Raw genomic sequence first — 21,852 nt, 5'->3', positions numbered from 1 at the left:
TTAAGTATTAAAGATGGTTTCTTTAAAGCAAGCAGTTCCTTTGCCGCCTTTTTTCTTTTCGTATATTAATATTGCTATATAGTTAGGTTTGCTTTAACTGCAGCTTCCTTTTGCTTCTTGCTTAAGGAACCGCTAGGTTCGGCTTTACCTTTCGCTACACTAGCAAGTGGTTGCAATTGAGGATCAATTGCGAAAGATGTTATGAAAGCGCGTTCTGACGAATCGCGCGCTACGGTGACGAATTGTTAAAAAGAAAAGTAAGTATTTTAACACGCCGAAAAGGGTGTTTGAAGTCTAGAAATACTTTGGAATGAATTGAATCAAGCTTCGAGGCTTATAATTTATTGCTAGTATTAATCTAATAATAATACTAAGTCACGAAGAAGCTTTGCTGATGTGTGTGGTTGAATGACTTGTATTATTTAAGACTAAGAATTGAGGGCGAGGTTGTAGTGAGAGCGTGCTAAGGCTGAGGTCCGTGCGTGCACGTGTATGTGCACGTGCACCATGCTCTCACCTTACACTTTATTTAGCAACATTAAGCCATTGAGCCATTATGTCCATTTCGCCGATTGATACCTATGACGTTGGATACCACTCATCTAAAGTAGCTAAAATTATTTTCCGGCTGTGAAGCGAGAAGCCCCCCTGCTCTCGCTTAAGTAAACATTTCATTTGTAAGGGACGGAAAGAGCGACTCAAATGCCATTTGAGCTATTCGCAGGGCGTTTCTCGAATGCTTCTCAACTACGCTTGGTTGCTTGCAAGCCCAACCTATTATCCCCCCACTGATACCCGATGCTCTAGATTTTTTTTCTTGGAGGCGACTTTTCCTTGCTGCTTGTCTATATCCTTATGAGCGACCACACAGACCCGATTGCATCACACCTAGAATCCTTTCCATCTTGAATCTTCGTGCTGGTCATTACGCGTTCTATTCCGCTCATAAAGACCCTCTAACCCCTCATTTTCGCGCATGAAGAACCTGACCGAGACTCGCGCTTGTGCTTTCACTGGTTCGGCTTCTGCTACGAGTCCATTTGATCCAACTTTATTGAACTGCTTAATTATGTGACAGCCGCTGCAAGCCCCCCAGCTTTGGCAACTATGTGCTCGAGTGCCTTCGATGAATTTGTCGTGTGTATACAGCCGTCTCCATGTCTCCATGCCGCAAATACTCTTCGGACAAGTGGTTAAAAGGGAAAGACAATCAGGAAAGAGACCAATCTATTTTTACGTCGTCGTCTTGAAGTCGCATTCTTTGAAGAGAGCTGTTAGGGGTTTAAAGTTTCTACCGGTACTTTCGAAAGCGTCGGAGCCGTCCAAAAGTAGCGGTGAGGATGGTAATGAAGCTCTCTTCTCCTCGTCCTCGTCAATACCTTGAGCAGTAAATTAGCGACCGGGCTAAATGGTCTCGAGTGTGCCTTGGACACTGCGGGATAAATTAGCATCTGTATCGAGTGATGATCTAGTTTGCATTTATAGAGCGAATGGCCATAGTAACGCCAGAGCTAAAACCGAAGGCAACAAGGACTGTGCTCAAACCGGCACTGAGAATAAAGTGAGCCCAGTGATATTAGTTAAGACCAGAGGGATAAGTGAGGTCACGAATAAGCGTGTTCGCTTCCTAGGCGACAGACTCAATGCCGGGCGGAAATCGACTTTACTATAATCCAACCTCTCTGGCTTCAAGACTACCACGGTACAGGCCTAAGTATTACCCCTCGAGGGTGCCTTAAAAGTTTAGTTTCCACTTTAAACCCCCTGTTTTCCCTACCCCCGAGGGGTAATACTTACGCCTGCGACGTAGTATGTTATCTTTTCTGTGAGCAGGTTGTAGTTTATGAATTTCACCTTCTAAGGCTAGGTACAGATATAATCTTCTATACTATTAGAGAGAATCTCAATAAGATTCTGTATAATCGCCTGGGCTGGCCCTCCTTTCCTCCCCTACAGTATTAGGGTTTGCAGGTAGGTTGGTTGGTGCTCTTCTAAAACATCGTTCTAACCCCAAACAAGAAACCTAAGCGAGGTCTTTCAACGCTAAGCGAAGCAGGTCGATGACGATTAAACTACGATCTTAATCGTTTAAACTGTCTGATTAAAAAATATATATTATTCCAAATACATGTCATTGACGAATTATAAACTATGCTCACTCTTTAAAATTGACTTTGAAAGATATCGTCTTCAAAGAGTCAGCTGATGGTCCAAATGCTTTCCCATCGGCTTTTGAAGTACCCCCACCTTTCATAAGATGGACAGATGAGAGACCGTTGAACTTTATTATTAAAATATCCTTTTGATTTGGACGTCGAAAGTAACCGTCTGCTCATATCTCAGTAGATACATATATATTTCAATCTATCCGATCTATACAATTGACTACACCCACCTGAACATAAAAATCGGGACAGCATCAAGACTTCAAAATGTCTTCCAGAGGTTCGTCCGAAACCTACACCCTAGATCCAGCCATCTGATTGTTGCTGAACACCGATACAGAAATCCTTGCATCAGCATCATCCCTCACAACCCTCGACCCGGGACTCCCCCGTGCTCACCCAACCCAGTCATTCTGGCAAGAACCGGCCCACCCGCTCTCATCCACGCAGTCCCCCTCTCTGCCCGCAAGAACCGAAATCCTGATCCTCGGCTCGGGAATAACAGGCTGCGCCATTGCCAAACACCTCCTCGAGAACAGCAGCGATGATCAGAGCATCACGATCCTCGAGGCACGCACGCTCTGCTCGGGAGCCACCGGCCGCAACGGCGGTCACTTGACCTCTTCCGCCCCGTGCGATTACCTGGACCTCGTGGCTGCGTTGGGGAAGGAGCAAGCGCTGAAGGTGGCGAGGTTCACGCTGCTGAATATCGAGAAGGTATATGCGTTGGCGAAGGAGGTTGAGGGTAGTGAGGTTAGGTTGGTGGAGGGTGTGATGAGTTGTTTTGACGAGGAGGCTTTGGAGCACGCGAGGGCTAGCGTGGATGAGTTTGAGAGAGACGCGGTTGAGTGTAGAGGAAAATACACATCTGTGGATGCTAACGAGCTTGAAGAGAAGTATGGCGTCCGTGGCACGTTAGGGGGTCTTGTTGTACCGGCTGGAGCCATATGGCCGTATAGACTGGTAACAAGCCTGTACGCGCAGCTGGTATCCAGATATCCGGACCGCTTCTGTATCGAGACATCCACGCCAGCCACCGAGATCTCATTCGATAGTGATTCTGGGTTCTACAACGTTACGACCCCGCGCGGTAACATCCAGGCCAGGCATGTCCTCCACGCCACCAACGGGCACGCAGGGCACCTCCTCCCCTTGCTCCGCGGTAAGATCTACCCTCTCCGCGGCACCATGACCGTCCAGCGTTCTCCCCCCACCTTCCCAAACATAGGCAGCACCCGCTCCTGGTCGACTCACGCCCGGCCAACCTACGATTCCACAACAGGACGCTGTTCCCTGGGCCTCTACTACATGACGCAGAACGCAAAGACGGGGGATATCTTCCTTGGCGGCGAGGAGAAACCACTCGGCGAGATCCTGACCAGCGACGACACCACCGCCGGCGACGGCTTCGCTGTGCAGAATCTGCAGGATCTACCCGGAGCCTGGTTTGGGGAGGCTGTGTTCCCGCCCGAGGGGAAAGAGGAGAGATTAAGGTCCAGCTGGAGTGGCATCATGGGCTTTACGGGCGATGGGCTGCCGCTAGTGGGGAATCTGGAGGAGGGGTTGACGGGGAGGAAGGGCGGCGGAGAATGGATTGCCGCGGGATTCAACGGGTATGGAATGGTGAACTGCTGGATGAGTGGTATCGCGGTGGCTAATATGGTGTTGGGGAGAGGAGGGGACAACAAGGGGTGGTTTCCTGAGGCGTATTTGGCATGTGAGGAGAGGTTGAGTGAGAGGATAAATGTAGAGACTGCTTTTCAAGATCTGTTCCCTTTGAAGGAAAAATAGCCTGGATGCGAAGGAGGTAGCTTTAAGAAGACGATGGATAGATGTTATGTTTGTTGGTCCTGGGAAAGGTGCTAACTCGACTTTCTTCTTCACCTCTAAGTAACGAACTTCAACTACGATGGAACACAGGAATATCAAGAGCAGCAGCAAATGACTATGCTAAAAATTGTAGTACCTGAAAGAAAACCGTAGTCTCATTTTGGAGTTGCACCGCTCAGTGCAGTACAGAGAAATTCCAAATATCTCTTGATCGTTCGAGTGAACCACAGTTAATGCTCCCTGATTTCAAACATGAGGGGGGAAAAGCGTGAGCACCAGGTCTGCAATCCAATACGTTTTTCTCTCTCTACATATCATCTTATCCTGGCTTGTGTTAGTAACGTACCTCAAGTTGCAATGTGTTGTGTGAAAGACAAATTATCTTGGCAATATCTCGTACAAAGGTTGTGCGGCTCATTCCATTACGTATAACTCTCAACACCCCAATTTCGTGCCATTTACTTCATCCACTCATTCATTATGAAATCCCAAGCCTCCACCCCGGTACCCCTTCTCACCCCACGATGATACTGCGGAGGTTTTTTGTGAGACTCGGAAATGTATGAAGATCCCGTATCATCAACCGCGGCGTTATGTTTTTGTTACGAGTTCAGAGAATTCTTGATCTGGAGTGACTAGGTGAAGTGAGAGAGTAATTTGTTTCGGTCAGTTACTCGAGTGTTGCCTTTCCTGAGAAAATATCGTTTGGGAGCGAGCTTAGTTGATGATCATAAGCAATAGGCGGCTCTGCGAGGAGTCCACCGTGCTGCACCGAACTCGTCGGCGGCTCGCTTCCAACAATCGATGGCATCCCACCATCAGAGAAGAGACTAGGTGACTCACGACGTCGGGGATTGTACATGTTGAGCATCCCAGTCATACGCGCGCGCCGCCTTGTTCTTGCTAGCCTTATTCTTGCCAGCCTTCTCCCTCCTCAGCCAATGAGTTTTGCTGGGAAGTCGCTCGAATTCGAAATCGTAGTCATCCCAGTAGAGCTCGACCTCGTCGCGGAGAAGGGATTTCTGGTCTTCCAGCGATAGAGCCGCAAAGTCAAAGTCCAGGGCCACGTTCGCTTGGTGCTGATAGTGGTCCGAAGGAGTTTGTGGAATTCGAAGGCAAGGCAAGGCTCTCGGCGGCTCCTGTTCATTAACAAAGAATTGCTGCTTTTCCATGACCATGGGTACGAGCTCTTGAGTAGCATCCCCACCGACGTGTGACTCAAAATTGAATAATCCACTGTCAAGGTATGCTGGTCCTTGGAAAACCGCGTGCTGGCTATTTGGAAAAGCTGCATTGGGGTATTTTTCCAAAATACCACGGTCGAGGTATTCTCGCGACAACTCAGCGCCAGTTGGCTCGTTGACTTCTTCCAACAGATCAGGATCCATGGGGTCGGAGCTCAACGGTGGCGGGGGCTCTGCGTGGGGAATGATAACCTTCGGCCGCTTGATACCGGCTGGCAGCTGGCTACCGAATGCGACGGGCTGCTTCGGACAGGCGAGTTGCGTAGGCTTGAAATCTTCCGCGATGTCGCCGTCATCGATGCCGAGGAAATAAACCTTTCCAGTTGCATCCCCTATGAGTAATCTAGAACAGTCGCGGTTGAAGACACCCGTTGATATTCCTCCCGAAACGGAAAGGACATTGCGAACGAAGGCGTGACCTGGAGGAGCTCTGATATTCCAGGCCTTCACCATGCCGTCAGAGCCACCAGTGTAGAAGCGATCAGGCGATCGGCCCCAAGCGGCAAATTTTACGCCAGAGTCACCGATTTCGCGAGGTTGATCAGGATCGGGGTTGTCAAGAGATTCTGGCAAAGTTAGTAACAAGCTGCTAGAATCACAATAGAGAGATAACCTACCACCATGCTGGAGGACGTGGATTGGCTGATCTCCCCGAATTGTATCCCATACATAGGTAAGTCCGTCCGTGCAGCTCGCACTCACAAAGCTATCGATATTGCTGTTGGGCCTGTGAAGATTTTAGTAGTGGTAGGAATGGCCTATGGAAGGTTGCGTACATGATAGTGAGTTCGTTAATATCCAGAGCAGGGCAATCCAACGTCTTCATGTTTGAGAATTGGCCGGTCACGCTCTGCCCAAAGAGTCTGATCTGCGTTCTGGTTTTTTCCGTGTCGTAAGTTCCACACGGGGAGGTAGCTGCAACAAAAATGGGCTGTGTTGGGTGCCAAATGACCTCGAACACATTTTGGGTTTTGGCAGAGGTGATTAAAACCTTTTCGGATGTAAGAGAGTTCCACATGCACAACTCTCCTGTGTTGCGCTTTTCTTCCGGAATATCATGTTCGTCTCCAAAGTCACTACGAGGCGAGTAACCGACAAGCAGCATATGAACGACTCCAGGCGACTTTCCCCACTGCATAGTGGCAGGATGGTAGGCCCACTTCTCTCGCCGGCCCAACTCGTCCGCTGGTACTGCTGTTTTATTACCACAGTAATCGTCGTATGAGGAGTTGGAGATATCTTGCGGGTCGAAATTGTATATTCTTACCGCATTGCAATTAGTCTCAAACGCTGTTGCAATACGGTCATGGTGAGGTGAAGTAACTACAAAGTTCACCTTGCCTTCGTGCTTCCATGTTCCTCGAAGGGTCATAGAGGAGCCATCTGGGGCAACCGACCAAACTTTGACCGTTCCGTCAAAACTAGCAGTGAAACTATAGCCGTTATACTCACAGTGTGCGGTCGACACAACGGAATCGTATAGCCAAGGTGATTGGGTGGTCCTCATTGATGCCAGCGCGTTTTCTGCATTCTCTTGCTGCGCTACCAAGGGCCGAGCGGTTTTGTGATTCGGGTACGAACGAATCGTATCCAGTAACAACGAGCCGACAAGTAGATTACCTGGCTTGTTGTACTGCATATTATGAGAGTCCGAATGCGCCAGAGCACCGCCAATAAAGGCGTTCTCGCTAGTCCAAGCGATCGAGGAAATATCCCCGGAGCAGTCAGTCCATTCGCTCAGGCGAATAAGGCTATCTTCGAAATGGTTTTGGAACATGACTTTGGAGGAGTTCTGTCCGCGACGAGATCTGACAGGTGTTATACCATGCGATTCACGTTCTCGGAGCAACGCCGTGATGCTAGTCGGACCATTACAGATATTTCCAGAAGCGATGTAAAAATCGACCTCCTTACCAACGTTCCGATTCCTCGTGTCTTCCAAAAAATCAAAAATGGCCTGTGGGTTGCGGGTGCGGAGGATCTCATAGCGACCATGACCAAAGGTTTTGCGTCCAGACTTCTCGAATTCTCTCAAGATCTTTGATGTATTGGAGTGATAGGCCTTCATCAATCCCGAGATGCCCTTGCTTACGTCATACCAAGGGATATGAAGTATCTTGATGATTGCATCGCACAACAAGCGTAGCTCCCCGTCGGAGAAGTCACAGTGAAAGTTAGGGCCCTGGATGAATTCCAGCTCAACATTTGAAAGCTGCTTCAACACACTGGGTCTCATCAGCTGCTTTCTGAGCCTTTGGCGGCGACGGTACGGAATATAGGGGCGAAGATCGTAATCGTCTGGCGAGTAGCTATTTGCGGGACAGCGATAAACCGGAGCAGCTAGTGTGGGCTGTGTACCAGCTGCGCGGGCGAAATTTCCTTTCGCCAAAACTTGGCTTGTTGTTCCAAAGTGTTCAACGTTTGGCGTTGCTTGCTGGAAACTGGACGTAGGAAAACCTCTAGCCGCCGCCTCGCTAGCGCGAGCTTCTTCCATCTGGAGCTTGGTGCGACGCCTCCTCTTTTCTTGCCTCTGGGGGGTCGACTGTCCTGAAGAATCTGCGGACAGGTTCTTGCCCTTATCGCTATCCCTGAGTGAATTGTCGAGAGCAATTTGTACCTGTGTTCTTCGGCGACGCCTTCTCTTCGAGTACTGGCCTGGAGGTAGAGAATTGGTATCAGATGGTCGAGCCGAAGAGTAGGTCAAATCCATGGAATCGCTCACAGCTCCACGGCCCTTGACAGCTTCTGACGTAGCCAAAGCATTGCCATTGCCAGTGCTTCGAGAAGTGGACCGACGGGGTCTAAGTTTTAGAGAAGGCTGCTGAATACTATTTTCCTCCGAGGGAGACCGATGATTTTCTGAACCGTGTTCCATGCCGTCTCTGGTTCCATTAGCGAAGGAGGGGGCCTTTGCGAAAGCTGTTGGTGCGGGCGAGTTCTCTTTCGATGTTCCTGAAGATTCCGCCTCAAAGCGATCTAGGATCTTTTTGACCTCTTCGCTGACAAAGTTCCGAGCGTCCTGCGCGATACGTCGCTCGTAATCCGGGGAGATTTTCTTGCCGTTTTCAACGTAATTTTGCATGAAGCTAGGCTGTGAGACCAGTTTCGATGCCACCTGAGGGCTATTGTCAGTCACGTTTTCCTCTCTGGAACCCTCAACGCTATCCAACCAGGATGATATTTCATATTCCTTAGATTTACCAAAAAAGACCGTGATAAAATTCTCTTACCGTCTGCCCAATCTCTGTACGCTGGGTATGAGAGAGAGTACGATCGAAAGGCTTGACCGCACTATGAACATGAGCAAGAACCTGTGTCTGCAATACATGCTCCATTCGAGGTGCGTATGCTTGAGAATCGACCTTTGCCAGCTGATTTGGCGAAGATGTCGTATAAGCACCACTTGCGACTGATCTGGTCTCTCCTGTGATCAGCGTAAGATTTGAGCTAGCGGGAATGGGATTGCGCGAGCTGTTCGCCAGTTTCTTGCTCGTAGGCGGGAGACTGGCTGCATGTAGGCTCGTAAGAGCGGGGAATGCCGCAGTTGGCGAGGTATCAGGTCTCTTCCTCTTCACCGACTGATTCATAACTGGAGCGCTACCCCCGGATATGGGCGGTCTGTCGTTCTCGATGTTGGGAGGGTATGCAGAGACTGCGTTGTGAGATTGCGAACCACGCTCTTTCTCATTTCCGCGCGACGGCACAATCTGGTAATTTCTGCGCGAGGAAGATCTGTTCTGTGGCGGCGGACGCTGCGTACCGGAATGCCCATTCATGTCCTGTGGTCTCGATTTCCTAACAAATACATCTGGGTTGGGGAGCCCATCGAAAGAGGTTGGAATCGGCGCGCTGGAGGGGGAGGACGGCAGAAAGTTGATAGGATTGCGAGCGAGTGGCAGGTAAGAAGTGTCTTCGCCGTCACTTGTCAGGTCGATGGGGTCGTTCTCATTCGTGGACCTGGGAATTTGTTTTCAGTCAGAATTTTTGCCAAAGTCGAGTCGCGTCGCGTTCCATCTGAGGAGGATAAGCACTTACCTAAGTGGTGGAGCCATAGCGGGACGATTGAAGGGGGCCATGGGAGTTGTGGCTCTTTAATACATGACCAAGAGGCCAGAGCCAGCGAAGACACTGATACCGCACCGCGGGGGACAGGTAAGATTGTTGTGGGTTGTGGCTGTGGGTATGGTTGTATTTCTGGTTGTGGTTGAATGATGGATCACCTTTGGTTGGGACGCGAGCGAGCGCGAGGCACAAGGCTGACGAAAAACGAAACAAAACGAGTGGGCGGGAGACAATCAAATTGTTGAAACGAACATGGTCTCAGTGCAAGAGAAAGAGGAGCGGCAGATACAGGTGGATATGCAAAAGAAAGAGCGCAAGGAGATCTTGAGTCTTTCAGTGAATGTAAGTGTTGATGTTGATACCCTCAACATGGCCATTGTGGCAAGGCTGAATGAAATGAGGTAATTCGCGAAGACGTGACTATGCACAGCTCTCCGCGAGCGTTATGAGTCCAAGAATGTTAATTGGGTTGCTTGCGTTCTGGAATTCTTGAAATATACCTAGGTTCAATACTTAAAAGACACTGATATTATTGGTGATGGTATATTTCCCTCCCTCCCTCTTCCAAGTAGGTACACTATAGTTGAAGCTTGTCTGATCCAGCAATCTAGTTACCTAGAGCCAATTTCAGTCCATGCCAATGCCAGTGACACTATCCTATCCCATCCTATCCCATCCTAGCGGTCCACCATATGGCACGAGTCTATAGAGGCACTTCCACATCCTTACTGGTATCCAACTCCTCATGTCTACGGAGGTCCATCTTCCTGTCCAATAGAGGTACGACATAAGGATCAAAGGTCAACCAGTACGGGTTCTCAAGGTGATATTTTTGGCTCTGCAGCGAACGATCACAGGTTAGCTCTACTGTGCAAAACACAGTACCAAACCAACGTACGCTCTCGTTCTCGAACCGCTCTACAATGGTGAAGGCTCGAGGATCGTGGACATCCTGCATCACAATCCAATCGACCGTCTCCTTGTCCTTTCTGTAGATTCGTGCTGCCTCAATGAGCTTGGCCTTGATTCTCTCAATTGATTCCGGCTTATCGTTTGCGTACAGGTGAACGGTGAGCGTGTAGACCATGGTTGCGGCTTCTTTGGAATTTGATTGACAACGAGGATACGACACGGAGCACAGGACTGTGTGCAAAGGAGAAAGAAGGATGCAGTGGGAGTAAATCCGGGTCGAGAGAGTTTGCAATGGGCCCACAAGGAGCACTATACGGACGAGAAGTAACGAGTGTGGTGTGCACTTAACAAAAAACCCCGTGAAGGAAACAACAACGTCAACCACGAATACTCATCAACGACAACATCCCTAATGGCACAACCACTTAAGGATATTCCAGGTTTCTATTGGGGTACGTACAAGTGCATTCATTCCCTCATCACGGACGTTGAATTATGTGTTCCCTCCCTGGTCATTGCATGTTGCATGAAGTTCGGATTCTGTTCTGAAAACCGCTAATATCTTCCCAGACAAAGAGAAGGGCAAATACTTCGCAATACAATCTCAGGGACCCGCCGGCTCTGCCTACTCTGCACAAGATGTCAAGAGGCGAAAGCTACGTGATAGTCGAGAGGTCGCCGTTGCGGACGAGCGAAAGCGCCAAGCAGGCCGTATCCGCCGCCGAATTCAAGAAGATCCACTCGCTGGAGGCATTCTGAATCGTGAGCATGGGTAGTAAGTAAATTCTCTTGATCGGATTGCCTCAAATCACCTGGGAACAAACATACCTGCTCTTTTCGATACTATTTAATGAATCCAATCCCATCTCGAATCACGCGGTTGCTGACTCTGTCAAGTGGTGCCTGTTTTGAACCTGCCCGGATCTATGCTAGCGGCCTCGTACGAAGTGGCTATTTGGTACAAAGTGGCTATATGGTCTCCAATCCCTCAAGTATCTTTAATGTCAGCTGCCAGCTGGAACCCGGCTCTTCGACGGTGAATATCCGAAGAGGTAGATGTGTCCATTACCTTCGGGTGACCATCCTTTAGCCTCATGTCAGTTTTACTGACGGTCCGGGTAGTGTTTGACACTGAATCTTTACGGTTCGACCTGGGTGCAGATAGCTCCGAAGGCAATTTCGAGCTATGGGCGACAAACCTTGACAAGGTTACCCAATTTCACACGTTTGGAGTTCCCACATCGGTTTGCGAAAGCGAAGACAAGCAGTCGTTTGCTTTCACCTGGCTGTCTGGTGCGGCCAATTCAGGCATATTTACTGGCATTACAGCATTGGGGCGTAGCAGTAGTGAGTGGCACAATATTACGGCTAATCTGGGTATAGCCGAGTATAGCTGACGATAGTCCGGACTAATTCCAGATCTCGATCGAGAACATCCAGCTATGGTGATGGGTCCCGGTTTCTCACGAGGAAGCGATGTCTCTATGTTCTGCTCGACCTCAGCCCCATTGTTGTCTTCCTCAAGATTCGTCTTCGGCTCCAGTCAGTATGTAGGGAGAAGACGCTTCTCTTTGGGCCCAGAAACTTTTCTTAATCAAGCAATCGCTAACTTCCCTGTGTCCTGCAGTGGCATTCTATCTTTAAATAACAATCTCGTCCTGACCTGGCTGACACCCTCTCCCAAAGACGATCTTCGCGTGGTAGACGATGTATTCGCCCTTTCCTTCCTTACGGATAACCCAACCATACTCCTTTCCGGTGGCCGCAAAGGTATCCTTGCTCTGAGCGACCTCCGCGCTCCCATCACCATATTCGGCGCCGAAAAAATCACCCATCCAAGCACAATAACGCACATTCAGCCTCTTAACGCCCATCAGATCATCGTTGCCGGCCTCAACGTAAGTATACATTCCTTTTGGCTTTTGGTGATTTCTATATGTAACGTGAGCGCGGAACACTGGGTACTTTGCAAAAGTTCATAACTTAATTTCCAAGAGACGGCTGGATCCATGCTATGGGCCTTTCTTGCTACCAAAAAAGAGCGAAACAGTGTTCGTCCAGAAACTCAAAGGCACATTGAATATTGAAGATATAGTGAGGTCTATAATAGTCCACTGCTAACAAACCCACAGTCCTCCCTGTGCCAGTACGACCTCCGCTATCGCAAAGATGAATTCCCCATCTCCCTGACTCACAAAAAATCAAAATCAAGACAAAGTCAGTAACGCTGAGCCCATTCAAATCTGTTCCTCACCGTCCCACGATTTCGGAGAATAGGGCTCGAGGTCCCCTCTCCAACATACACTGTACTGACCTGCCCGTACGTACTACTCAAGACCCCGAACCGACCAGATCGATTCTCCAGTACCCCGCCTACCAAAACTCGGCAAACTGGCAAATAGGATTCGACGTGGACCTGGAATCTGGTATAGTAGCAGCCGTGAGTAGGGCCATCTTTTTTCCATCCGATATCCTTGGATACCCAGGCACTTTTCTCACTACCCTTCAAATCGTTAAGATACCATGGCTAACTCCTTGCGTATTCGTCAAGGCCCAAGAGCCCGACGAGTTTCACCCGTACGTGCAACTATTCTCCTTGCGCGGAGGCCACACCCTCAATTCACCATTCGTATCCGAGAAGTTCGGAGGCTACGGGGAGCAGATTCCGGTGAAGTGCCTGCGGTGGGCCAAGGACTCGGACAGCGGAGTAAAGAGTCTGTATGTCGGCCAGGGCGCCTCTGTCCAGCGCTACGCATGGGGCGAGGGCACGCTCGAGCACATTCACAGAGAGACTGGGTTATCGATTCCGCGTTAAGCTTCAAAGGGAAAGGCACTGGGTCTCCACGGAGGTATTCGAGAGCCCTGAAGACTGAACCGAGTATAGAAAGAAGCAGAAGGTACGATACGATATAATATGACACGATATGTCTTCTTCCTCCCACACCCATCTTTCTCTGTCTCGGCAAGTAATCGGTGCCGAGGATCGATACATACAGACTCCAACCCACCCACCATCACATCAAATCACCCTCATCAACATAAGAGAAAAAAAAAACTTACCATAATCCGACAACCATAATACGATATTGCCATTACCAAATCCCCCCAACACGTCAACCTCCCCTCTTTTTTTTTTTTTTTTCCTTTTCCTATACAACACTTGTCTGTCTGTCTGTCTGCCTACCTACCTACCTCCTTCCAAAAAAATAAACAGACCAGAGCATATATATATATATATATTAAATCCAGCAAACTCAACTCAACTCAAACTCAACTCAACTCGCTTTCTTCTCCGTCTTGGGCTTGTTCAGTCACTCGTGCATTGTAGATTCTGTATCTGAGTATCTGGTTTTCTATCTATCTAATACATAGAAGAGGAGGGGTAGGGCAGGGTAGAGCAGGGGGCAGGGCAGGGCAGAGGTCAAGTACATAAGTAGCAGATGAAAATAGACAGATAGTAACATGCAGGTACCTAGAGAAGGAGAAGGAAATGCAGGTAGGTAGGTAGGTAGGTAGGTAGGTGCGTAGGTACTGTTCCAAACCTGTAGGGAGATCAAGATCTTGAGAGTTGAGGAAGGGAAGGGGATGGAAAGGGGATGGAAAGGGGAAGGGAGGAAGGAAGGAAGGAAGAGAGGAAGCGAGGAGGGAACTCTATAGTGAGCTTGGCTGGCTGGATTTATCATGTTTGGAGAGAGAGGGAGAAGAGAGAGAGGGAGAAGAGAGAAAGAGAAAGAGAAGAGAGAAAGGAGAGGGAGACAGAGAAGGGAGACAGACAGAGAGACAAAGACAGAGACAAGAGGAAAGAGGATCCCAATCTCCATCAATACCTACTGTGCCTGCCTAACTTTGAATCACTCAAGTCCGACTTTGATACCGTTCGTTTTAATTAACGGAGCCTATTAGCCTATTAACAGTAAACAAAACAAGTAGAAACCCCCACTGCGCCCCCTCCGCCCCCTCATCGCCCTACCCCCAAGACTCCCTGCAGATACCCTGTAATACCGATGCTGATGCAAGAATCCATCTGTACTCCATTTTCCGTATCCATCTATGCCCCGTTTTCCATTATCCATCTATCCATTATCCATCTATCCATCCTCTGTTTGTCCGAGAATCTAGTGACTTGCAACGCCGCTATTCATTCGTAATTATGCCTGCCCATTTCCATACCTCGTAACGTCATGAGCACAGACCGGAACCGAGAAAAACGCTATGATGGCCGACCAATGCTGCTATCGTCCGGTACACTATTCCTCCATGGGGTCGCCGTCGTTCTTAACCTCGTGGGCGATGCCAATCTGCTGTTGCTGTGAGTCGCTTTGGCATCCTGGTGGCGTGGGTTAGTACTTGAGTCTGGTTGCTGAGAAAACTCGGGGAAGGGGGGGGAGCGTACCAGGACAGTTATGGACGACTGGAGATGGTAGTTAGCGTTTTAACTCCAAATGAGATAACAGAGTAGGACTAGCAATAATACAAGGTTGGCACACATGTCCCAAGAGATTTAGAATTGAGACGAGTGAAAGAGAATCGAAACGCATCCTTACCTTCATGAGCATGCACATCGCAGTCAATACAAAAGTGATATCCGCAATCCTCACAGGTGTATCTCCCACTCTCGCTCGTCCCCTCACGCTCCGCACCATTCTTCTCCAAATGTGAGGGGACCTCGGGGAACGCAGTCAAACACGCAAAGCAAGCCTTGGACTTCCCAGCTTGCGACCAAGGTACCTCAACCCAATTTTTCAGAGGGAAGAGGTGGTGGTACGAGCGAGCCAGGTGCGTTGACAGAACGAGAGTCAACCCACAAACAGGACAGTCAGCCGGCAAGCTGCAGACTTTACTGTCGCATCTCGAGCAGAGGTATCCGCCTCGGACTAGCTTGCTGTGGCAGGCGCAATAACTCATAGCCTTTCCCACGCCTGAGATTCTAGATGGGAAACCCATCATCAGCAGAGTCGGCTGCGACTGCGTCTTAGTCCTCGTGACTGGGGGCGTCGTTAAAGCCATGACCAGCTCGCGGAAATGCTGCTCGTTGAGCGCAACATGGTAGTTGCCTTCGTTGCCCGCATTGGTCTTGGAGCATATTACCGACAAGATCTTGACTTGTGCCGCCAGCCCAACAACAGAAACCCGTATCCGGTCCGTAACAAGAGATCTGACAGTCTCATGGATATCTCCAGGGTCGCTAGTAAGCAAAGCTCCGGAAATGATCAGGACTTCGCGGGTACCGTGGGCAGGAGCGTAGTGCAGGATGGCTCTCGCCATTTCAAGCGCATTCTGCAGACTCGGATTGCCCTGACCTTGCAAGTCCCGCAGCTTCTTGATATTCTCAATATGCTCAGTCGGGTTCCCACCCATCTCACTGACGCGAATCGCAATTCCATCTCGCATGCCGAGTACTCCCAGCTGGGAAATGGGGTTCTGCTCGAAGAACTCGGTGACGAACTCGGAGGCAAAGCGCAGCGTAAGGAGATACCTCGTCGGTCGCAGGTCCTTCTCCACCATAGCAAACGAGAGATCCATGATAAGGATGAAGTGCCGAATGATACCTCGTTGCACCGGCGTCGTATCGCGCAACAATCTGAGACGTATTAGTACGGATCAAAAAGAAACCCCGACGCTAGCTGGGCGCAGAGCTTACCTCTTCCTCTTCCCAGCATCTCTCAGCCCCTCGACCGTAGAATTGAGACTCCCATCCGCGCCCTCGACGACCGTATCCCAACTTCTCTGGATATCCTCCCACTTGGCCCTCCCCTTCGCTCGAGTCCCCCCGGCACTCGCATCGCCGCCCTTCGCCGCCGCAGCAGCTCCCTTCACCAGACCCGTCGAGCGCGTGCCATAAGCAGACGTCTGTGGCGCACTATCGTCACCGTCCAAATTCCCTTGCACGTATTCATCGTCGGATGACATTCTTGGTCGGGGCAGTCCTTGGTGGGCGGGAGTGTGTGGAGCTGTGAGGAGTTTAATTTTCCGGACTGTTTGCCGAGACTCCGCTAGGAAGCGCTTGTTAGAGCCTCCTCTTAGTAGCCGATCCACAAATCCCTCCATAGGGATATCCCCAGCCCTCGCCGGACCAGACATTGTGTGCGTGATGGACGATCATGCTGGGCCAATTTTTGGAAGGCCGTATGTCCCCTTTATAAGGGTTTGAGTTGCTGCAGTGGTTACTTCCTCGACCTCGAGCAGAAAGTGTCCGGCCTCGCCAGCAGCTACGACCGAGTCCGAGTCGAGTCTTGCTATGGAATCAGATGGCCAAGTCCAGCTCTCTTTCTCACTTCCGTAGGCTGCGGTTACTGGGCTTCATGGGGTTAAACGAATGCTCGGAATTCTAGTCCAATATACAACGCAAATCACTTTTGCTGCTCTTTTACTGTTGCGACCCTCCACGCATTTGAGAAGATGCAGGATGCACAAGTGAAGAACGGAGGCTCTTCTCGGAGCAGCGCACATGGGAACTGCATATCCACGATAAATTTTGTTCTCTGTTCTCTGTTTGCCATTAAACGCTCATCCTGGGCTTGCCATTAAGCGCTCATCCTGGGTATACTTTAAAACATGCGAAATCATATACAAAGCAATCCTCTGGAAGCAAGCGACCCTCCTCAATGTCTAGCATCCAAGATGGAGAAGCCCAAGAAGCATACTTTCCGCGCACCCATTCGTTCCTCGCCCTGATTAGCTAGCCCTCATGTAGGGATTACCCCCGACGTCCGATATTCTCCCTTCGTGCTTCTTCGTAAAGTCTTGGCAAAAATGCATGATGTGGTGATTGAAAACAATATCTTTTCGATAGACGTGTCGTTTGTGAAAAAATGCCCTGAACTCCGATTCCATGCCCTATTTCTTTCTCCCTCGTCACGGATATGTGTTATCCGCAGGCATTGGCCAGTCGTCTTCTGTGATGCTCGACCAGAAGACCCACACTGCAACGACCGACAAGAGGGTGAACAGAGTCTGAAACATTGATCCGTCGATTTTGCCATCGGTCCCGTTGCAAATGTGAATGCTAACAAGGTAGTTGAAGATTTGTCCAAGGGCAAAGAGAGCAGCGGCTGCTCCCAAGTAGATCATGGGCTTGCGCTCGCCCAGGACTCGGATGACCAGAAGCGTCTCCAGAAGGAAGAAGAGGGACAGGAAGACCAGGGGTGCCAGTTGATAGAGGACATAGAGCGCAATATTCCTGTTGTTCCCACTTAAACTTGACTCCCAGTACCCGGTCCATTGATATCCCGTATCGAGAGTGATGTAGCCCGTCCCGATGAATAGCGCGAGAGCCGATGCCGTCATCAATCCGACAGAGAGGGGTGTACCATCGTCGAGTAGTTGGAAGCCAACGGCAGCGTTGAGCATGAGGATCCAGAGCGTGGCGACGATCAAGCCAAGATGTATACCAGTGAAGGCGATTCTAGCGTCCGTGTTCAAAGGGAACTTTCCGACGGTGAATATCTCGCAGATCTCGATGAATAGGTAGCCTAGGAGAAAAAGCTGCATCTCTCTTGAGGATCATGTTAGCGATTGCAGAAGAGCCACACACACACAAGACATCGATCGTACCTTCGTCCCACCGCAGCTTGTTTCCGTTCTGATCGCCATAGCAGATATGCAGATACGACGATTGCGATTCCGCAAAGCAGTATGGATCCTGGGCATGTTATTAGTCCAATACTCTCCGTCCTTCCTCAGTCGACGAACCTAGGTTTCCAAGATGCCTTCCATTGCTGAGCGAAATGCCTGTAAGGTAGCACGATCCAAAATTCGAGGTATCTGAATAGCTGAACCCTGGAAATATCTATGTAGCGCAATCAGTGCTGATTCTCAAGGTTCGAGAGGGAGCTTCGTACATTGCAAATCGGGAGGGTCGAATCGCGACAGAAGTCCTGCAAGCAATTGTTAGCACTTTACTCACAAGCTGCCTTTGTGAAGGAGGCCCGAGTCCAGTCGCGTCACAATCCAGTCAACGTACACGGAAGTTTCCGAACTGAGTTGAGCCCATGGCGTCAGGTTGTCCGGCGATGGCACGGATGGTTGGCTTTATTAGGTGCACTTATTAGGTGAGCGTCGCTCGAGCCGTCCGAGAGAGCTGTCGCAAAGTACAGAAAGGTAGGTAGGTAGGTAGGTAGGCAGCGGTAGTCGCTCGAGAGGTTGAGTTGAGTTTGGGTTGGTAGGTATAGCGGGGATGGTAGACCAAGGGTTACGGATTCAATCCGATCCAATCCGATCCGATCCAATCCCTTGGGAAGTTGGAGGTAGGGAGAGGCAGAGAGGTAGGTAGGGAGGTTGTGTTTGATGATCTCGAATTTGCTCCTTCCCTGCTTTCCAGCCTTCCGCCTTTTAGACTGCCCTGGCCTGCCCCGGTCTGCCCTGGTCTGCCCTGGTCTGCCCTGGTCTGCCCTCTATGTGGCCTTTGCTCTCTATCTGGCCTTTGCTCTCTTACAGCCTTCTTCCAGCCTTCAGCCTTGGGTCGTTTTTTCTTCTTCCCTTCTTTTGTACCGTACAGCTGATTCTCGTTGGACGCTCCATATGTTCCAAAATTTATGAGCGGCAGTGGGGTCGAGAAGAGGAGAATTGAGGACAGAGGATTCCGACTCCACTCATTGATTCGCTTCGGGGGGCTACGATACTTCACCTAAACGAGGTGCCTTTTACGAACGTTCAGCTCTCTCTTGCGGCAGAAAGTCTCGAGAGCCGAGATTGAATCATCGACCTGCGACGTCTCCTCGAAGAGACCTACTTTGACCAGCGGTTCTGAACCTCTCTCTTCTCTTTTCGAATTTCACGCCGACTACGATCTATACCTAACGAGCATACCGATGGAAAAGACTAAGAGGATTTGCGATAGAGAGAGAACGAGTACATGAGATTAAATAAGAAGGGCTTACTTCGATTAGTCGAAAACACGGCATTGCGCTTTCGAAAAGAACGTTTTGCAAATACACCGGCGTTATATAAAGGCTACGAACACGAGCCTGTCTAGTTTTATGATTTATGATAAAAAAGAACGATGTTTATTACTTACACGAATCGACGCCGCTTATAGGACCACACGTATTCGATAATTGATCAAAGAAAACCCGGCGCAGATTATTATGAATTGCTTTTAAAGGGGCTATAAAGTGTTTAGTATTCAAAACAGAGCTTTTCCTCAACGCGGTTCTTACTCTCGATTAGATGATACTTTGTATATCGTGACTGACCTGTTTGAACGATGGCTTGTTGATTTGACTTTTCCTGCCTTGGAGTAAAAGCTGAGGCCACGCTGCAGTACCTAGGTAGTACGTACTACGTAGTATTTGTCGACGTGTCATTGCAGCCAACTCAATTTCAGCCGTTGTCCAAAGCGTAGGCATTCTTTCGATCCGTGCAGTCAACTTATTCGTCAGATCTCCAGTGCTCGTGGCAGTGCGTGTCACACCCTCAGCATCAGCACAACAGCATCATACGTAGTACGTCCTCTGCGCATCTTATTTCTGCGCCGTTGGCGGCTGGCGGATTCGTGCCCGGTAGTTTCTGTTCTTCCCAGGTTGCGAGAACACTCTGTTCCAGATATTTCCTACCTTTCAATCGCCCGACGCGGAACCCTTAGAATTATGTTAAGTCTCAAGCAGATTTTCGCGGGGAGGAGCTCTCGAAGTCCCTGGATCCGCTTGTCGAGCGTAGAAGTAGCCGACTTCCTGGAGAACTTCGAGACGACTTCGCTGCTTCCAATGGATTCGTGTTTCGGTCTATTCCAAATTTCTCTACGCCTGGCGTTATTTCAAATATATGGAGGACAGTATTGCCGAGGCTTTCTTTTGTCGCAAGGCGCCAGTTCATCCACGATTTAGCAGTTGGAATGTTCTTGAGTACAGTCAACAGGTTAAGAGGAACTGATGGCCCTTTTCGCTGTCTCTTGGTTGGTCGCTGGGTGTCGATGTTCAAATTCTGATCTCTTCCTTTCGAGTCGGGTTCACAATCCTTTCCAATCGAGTCTTCATCCCGAAGGACCCTAGAGGGTAGATTATCACCTGCGACTGAAAAAGATCCAAGTGATGTTGTGAATGTCAAACCCGGGGAGCACTCATCTTCAAGAGATACCACACCCGGCGTACCGTAGAAACCGGTACAGCTTGCTAGAGAAGCGTCACAGCTCTTTTCGCATTCCTGCCTCTGACTAGTACTCCGACCTGGGGTACGATTAACGAGGTACATCGGGCGCCGAACATCGACGTGTAGGGTACCTAGGTAGCTGAACCAAATGCAAGATTACCTCAACGTCAGGCCCTCCTCCAAGAAGATTAATCAGCCAAATAAGGTTACGAGCTAATTTTCTATTGGCTGCAGCAGTCTTGGGTATGTCTCGATATGATTAGTCAGCCTTTCCCAGTAAGCGAAAATCCCGATCTCAAATTCGATTGTCTTACGTAGATTTCAACTTTAGTAATTATTAAGAATTATCAATCAAGAATCCGTTCCTGCCAAGATATAGCTAGATTAGGTCTTTATTATAATGACATACCAGACCCAAGTTTCAAATACCTTAAAGGTAGCACCTTTTCTCTAGCGCAAGTCACCTTGAATTACGAAAGTCCCGATGTCAAATCTCAAATAGCAGTTGTTTTGTCTTTACGTCCTATTCATTAGCCACCACCACCATTTTAAGAAAGAAAAAGCACCTTGATACTCGTTTACAGCCCTTATAAATCTACGCGAGACTTTATATGTTTTATTTTACTACTACTGTATAAGCTTAGGATGGCAATCTTCCTCCGCCAAGAAGAAAGAAACGCGAAACCAATCAATCGCGTCCGCTCTAATACGCGTTTAGATCTTTTTCATGCTTTTCATATCATCATCGACATTATTCACAATTATTTTCCTAATTATTTGTAAAAAAAAATTAATTCTTGATTAATATGTATTTTTCTCGTTTTTTTTTAAAAAAAAAAAATTAAGCTTAAGGTGGTTGGCTACACGCTCCTCTCCACGTGGTACGATCTTCAGAGCGAAGGTAGGCTCCCGCGTCAACCCGGAATCGTATGCATCGACATCAATAGCCTTAGATGGGTCCTCATGGAAATTGGATGCAAAACCGTCTTATAGATCGAAAGGAAATCATCGAATTTAATACTAGTACAAAAGAAAATAATTAATAAATAGAAGTGGATAGTAAAGCACATGTATCTTAAAGGCAGGTAGGAGGTCACTTCAAAGGTCCTCTGACCCTCTTCTACAAGAGACGGTTACTGGACCGCTTAAATTCAGTACTAAGCTCCATTCAAGAACAGCTGAGCTAATAGGTCGACCGTCCCCATCCCATTCATTGAAAGAGACCGTTTCCTGGCCGTCTTATAGCCGTCCCCGTCTAGATTTTCAAAACACGCTCACTAAAGGGCTCGTATTAAACATTTAAATCAGTCTACTAATCATCTCAAATAAAAAACAATCAGATCGTAGAAGCTCTCCTTTTCAAAGCGTCGATTTAATTACAATTTAGTAAAATCAGCGCCCGGATATTTCTCCATATCGCGCTGCTACAGCTTATACCGGTACATCAACGCTTTAACAGATTTAAAATCGGAATCAATCGATTCAGCAATCATTTACCCAGCTCTCGCCCGTGATCACGCGTGAAGATGGAGGTGGTAAGTGAGACGGTGTGG

At 48.9% G+C, this 21,852-nt stretch overlaps 6 protein-coding genes across 6 annotated transcripts; 2 read left to right on the top strand and 4 right to left on the bottom strand.

Moving 5' to 3' along the window:
• Positions 1 to 2,432: 2,432 nt before the first annotated feature.
• On the top strand, positions 2,433 to 3,956 carry L3040_009481 (uncharacterized protein; the record flags this gene model as incomplete). Its single annotated transcript, XM_007293408.1, has 2 exons — positions 2,433 to 2,445; positions 2,506 to 3,956. 2 exons carry the CDS (start codon positions 2,433 to 2,435, stop codon positions 3,954 to 3,956), a joined length of 1,464 nt encoding a protein of 487 aa, XP_007293470.1.
• An 878-nt stretch (positions 3,957 to 4,834) lies between these two features.
• Positions 4,835 to 9,291, bottom strand: L3040_009480 (uncharacterized protein; the record flags this gene model as incomplete). The annotated part of the gene is made up of 5 exons (XM_007293409.2): positions 4,835 to 5,805; positions 5,857 to 5,966; positions 6,016 to 8,354; positions 8,470 to 9,196; positions 9,275 to 9,291. 5 exons carry the CDS (start codon positions 9,289 to 9,291, stop codon positions 4,835 to 4,837), a joined length of 4,164 nt encoding a protein of 1,387 aa, XP_007293471.2.
• Positions 9,292 to 10,004: 713 nt separating this feature from the next.
• Positions 10,005 to 10,388, bottom strand: L3040_009479 (uncharacterized protein; the record flags this gene model as incomplete). Its single annotated transcript, XM_066155978.1, has 4 exons — positions 10,005 to 10,139; positions 10,200 to 10,219; positions 10,275 to 10,303; positions 10,363 to 10,388. 4 exons carry the CDS (start codon positions 10,386 to 10,388, stop codon positions 10,005 to 10,007), a joined length of 210 nt encoding a protein of 69 aa, XP_066010249.1.
• A 237-nt stretch (positions 10,389 to 10,625) lies between these two features.
• Positions 10,626 to 13,028, top strand: L3040_009478 (uncharacterized protein; the record flags this gene model as incomplete). The annotated part of the gene is made up of 8 exons (XM_066155977.1): positions 10,626 to 10,665; positions 10,784 to 10,988; positions 11,111 to 11,265; positions 11,336 to 11,560; positions 11,633 to 11,759; positions 11,841 to 12,111; positions 12,346 to 12,430; positions 12,550 to 13,028. 8 exons carry the CDS (start codon positions 10,626 to 10,628, stop codon positions 13,026 to 13,028), a joined length of 1,587 nt encoding a protein of 528 aa, XP_066010248.1.
• A 1,432-nt stretch (positions 13,029 to 14,460) lies between these two features.
• L3040_009477 (uncharacterized protein) lies at positions 14,461 to 16,294 on the bottom strand (the record flags this gene model as incomplete). The annotated part of the gene is made up of 4 exons (XM_007293412.1): positions 14,461 to 14,540; positions 14,607 to 14,624; positions 14,758 to 15,794; positions 15,855 to 16,294. 4 exons carry the CDS (start codon positions 16,292 to 16,294, stop codon positions 14,461 to 14,463), a joined length of 1,575 nt encoding a protein of 524 aa, XP_007293474.1.
• A 774-nt stretch (positions 16,295 to 17,068) lies between these two features.
• Positions 17,069 to 18,206, bottom strand: L3040_009476 (uncharacterized protein; the record flags this gene model as incomplete). The annotated part of the gene is made up of 5 exons (XM_007293413.1): positions 17,069 to 17,708; positions 17,768 to 17,855; positions 17,906 to 18,002; positions 18,055 to 18,090; positions 18,177 to 18,206. The coding sequence occupies 5 exons, from the start codon at positions 18,204 to 18,206 to the stop codon at positions 17,069 to 17,071; spliced, it is 891 nt and encodes a 296-aa protein (XP_007293475.1).
• Between the last annotated feature and the right edge of the window lie 3,646 nt (positions 18,207 to 21,852).

This window comes from Drepanopeziza brunnea, assembly GCF_022702325.1.
Source record: "Drepanopeziza brunnea f. sp. 'multigermtubi' strain 214-2 chromosome Unknown ctg19, whole genome shotgun sequence".
Lineage (NCBI taxonomy): Eukaryota > Fungi > Ascomycota > Leotiomycetes > Helotiales > Drepanopezizaceae > Drepanopeziza > Drepanopeziza brunnea.
This window is presented reverse-complemented; position numbering and strand designations above follow the sequence as displayed.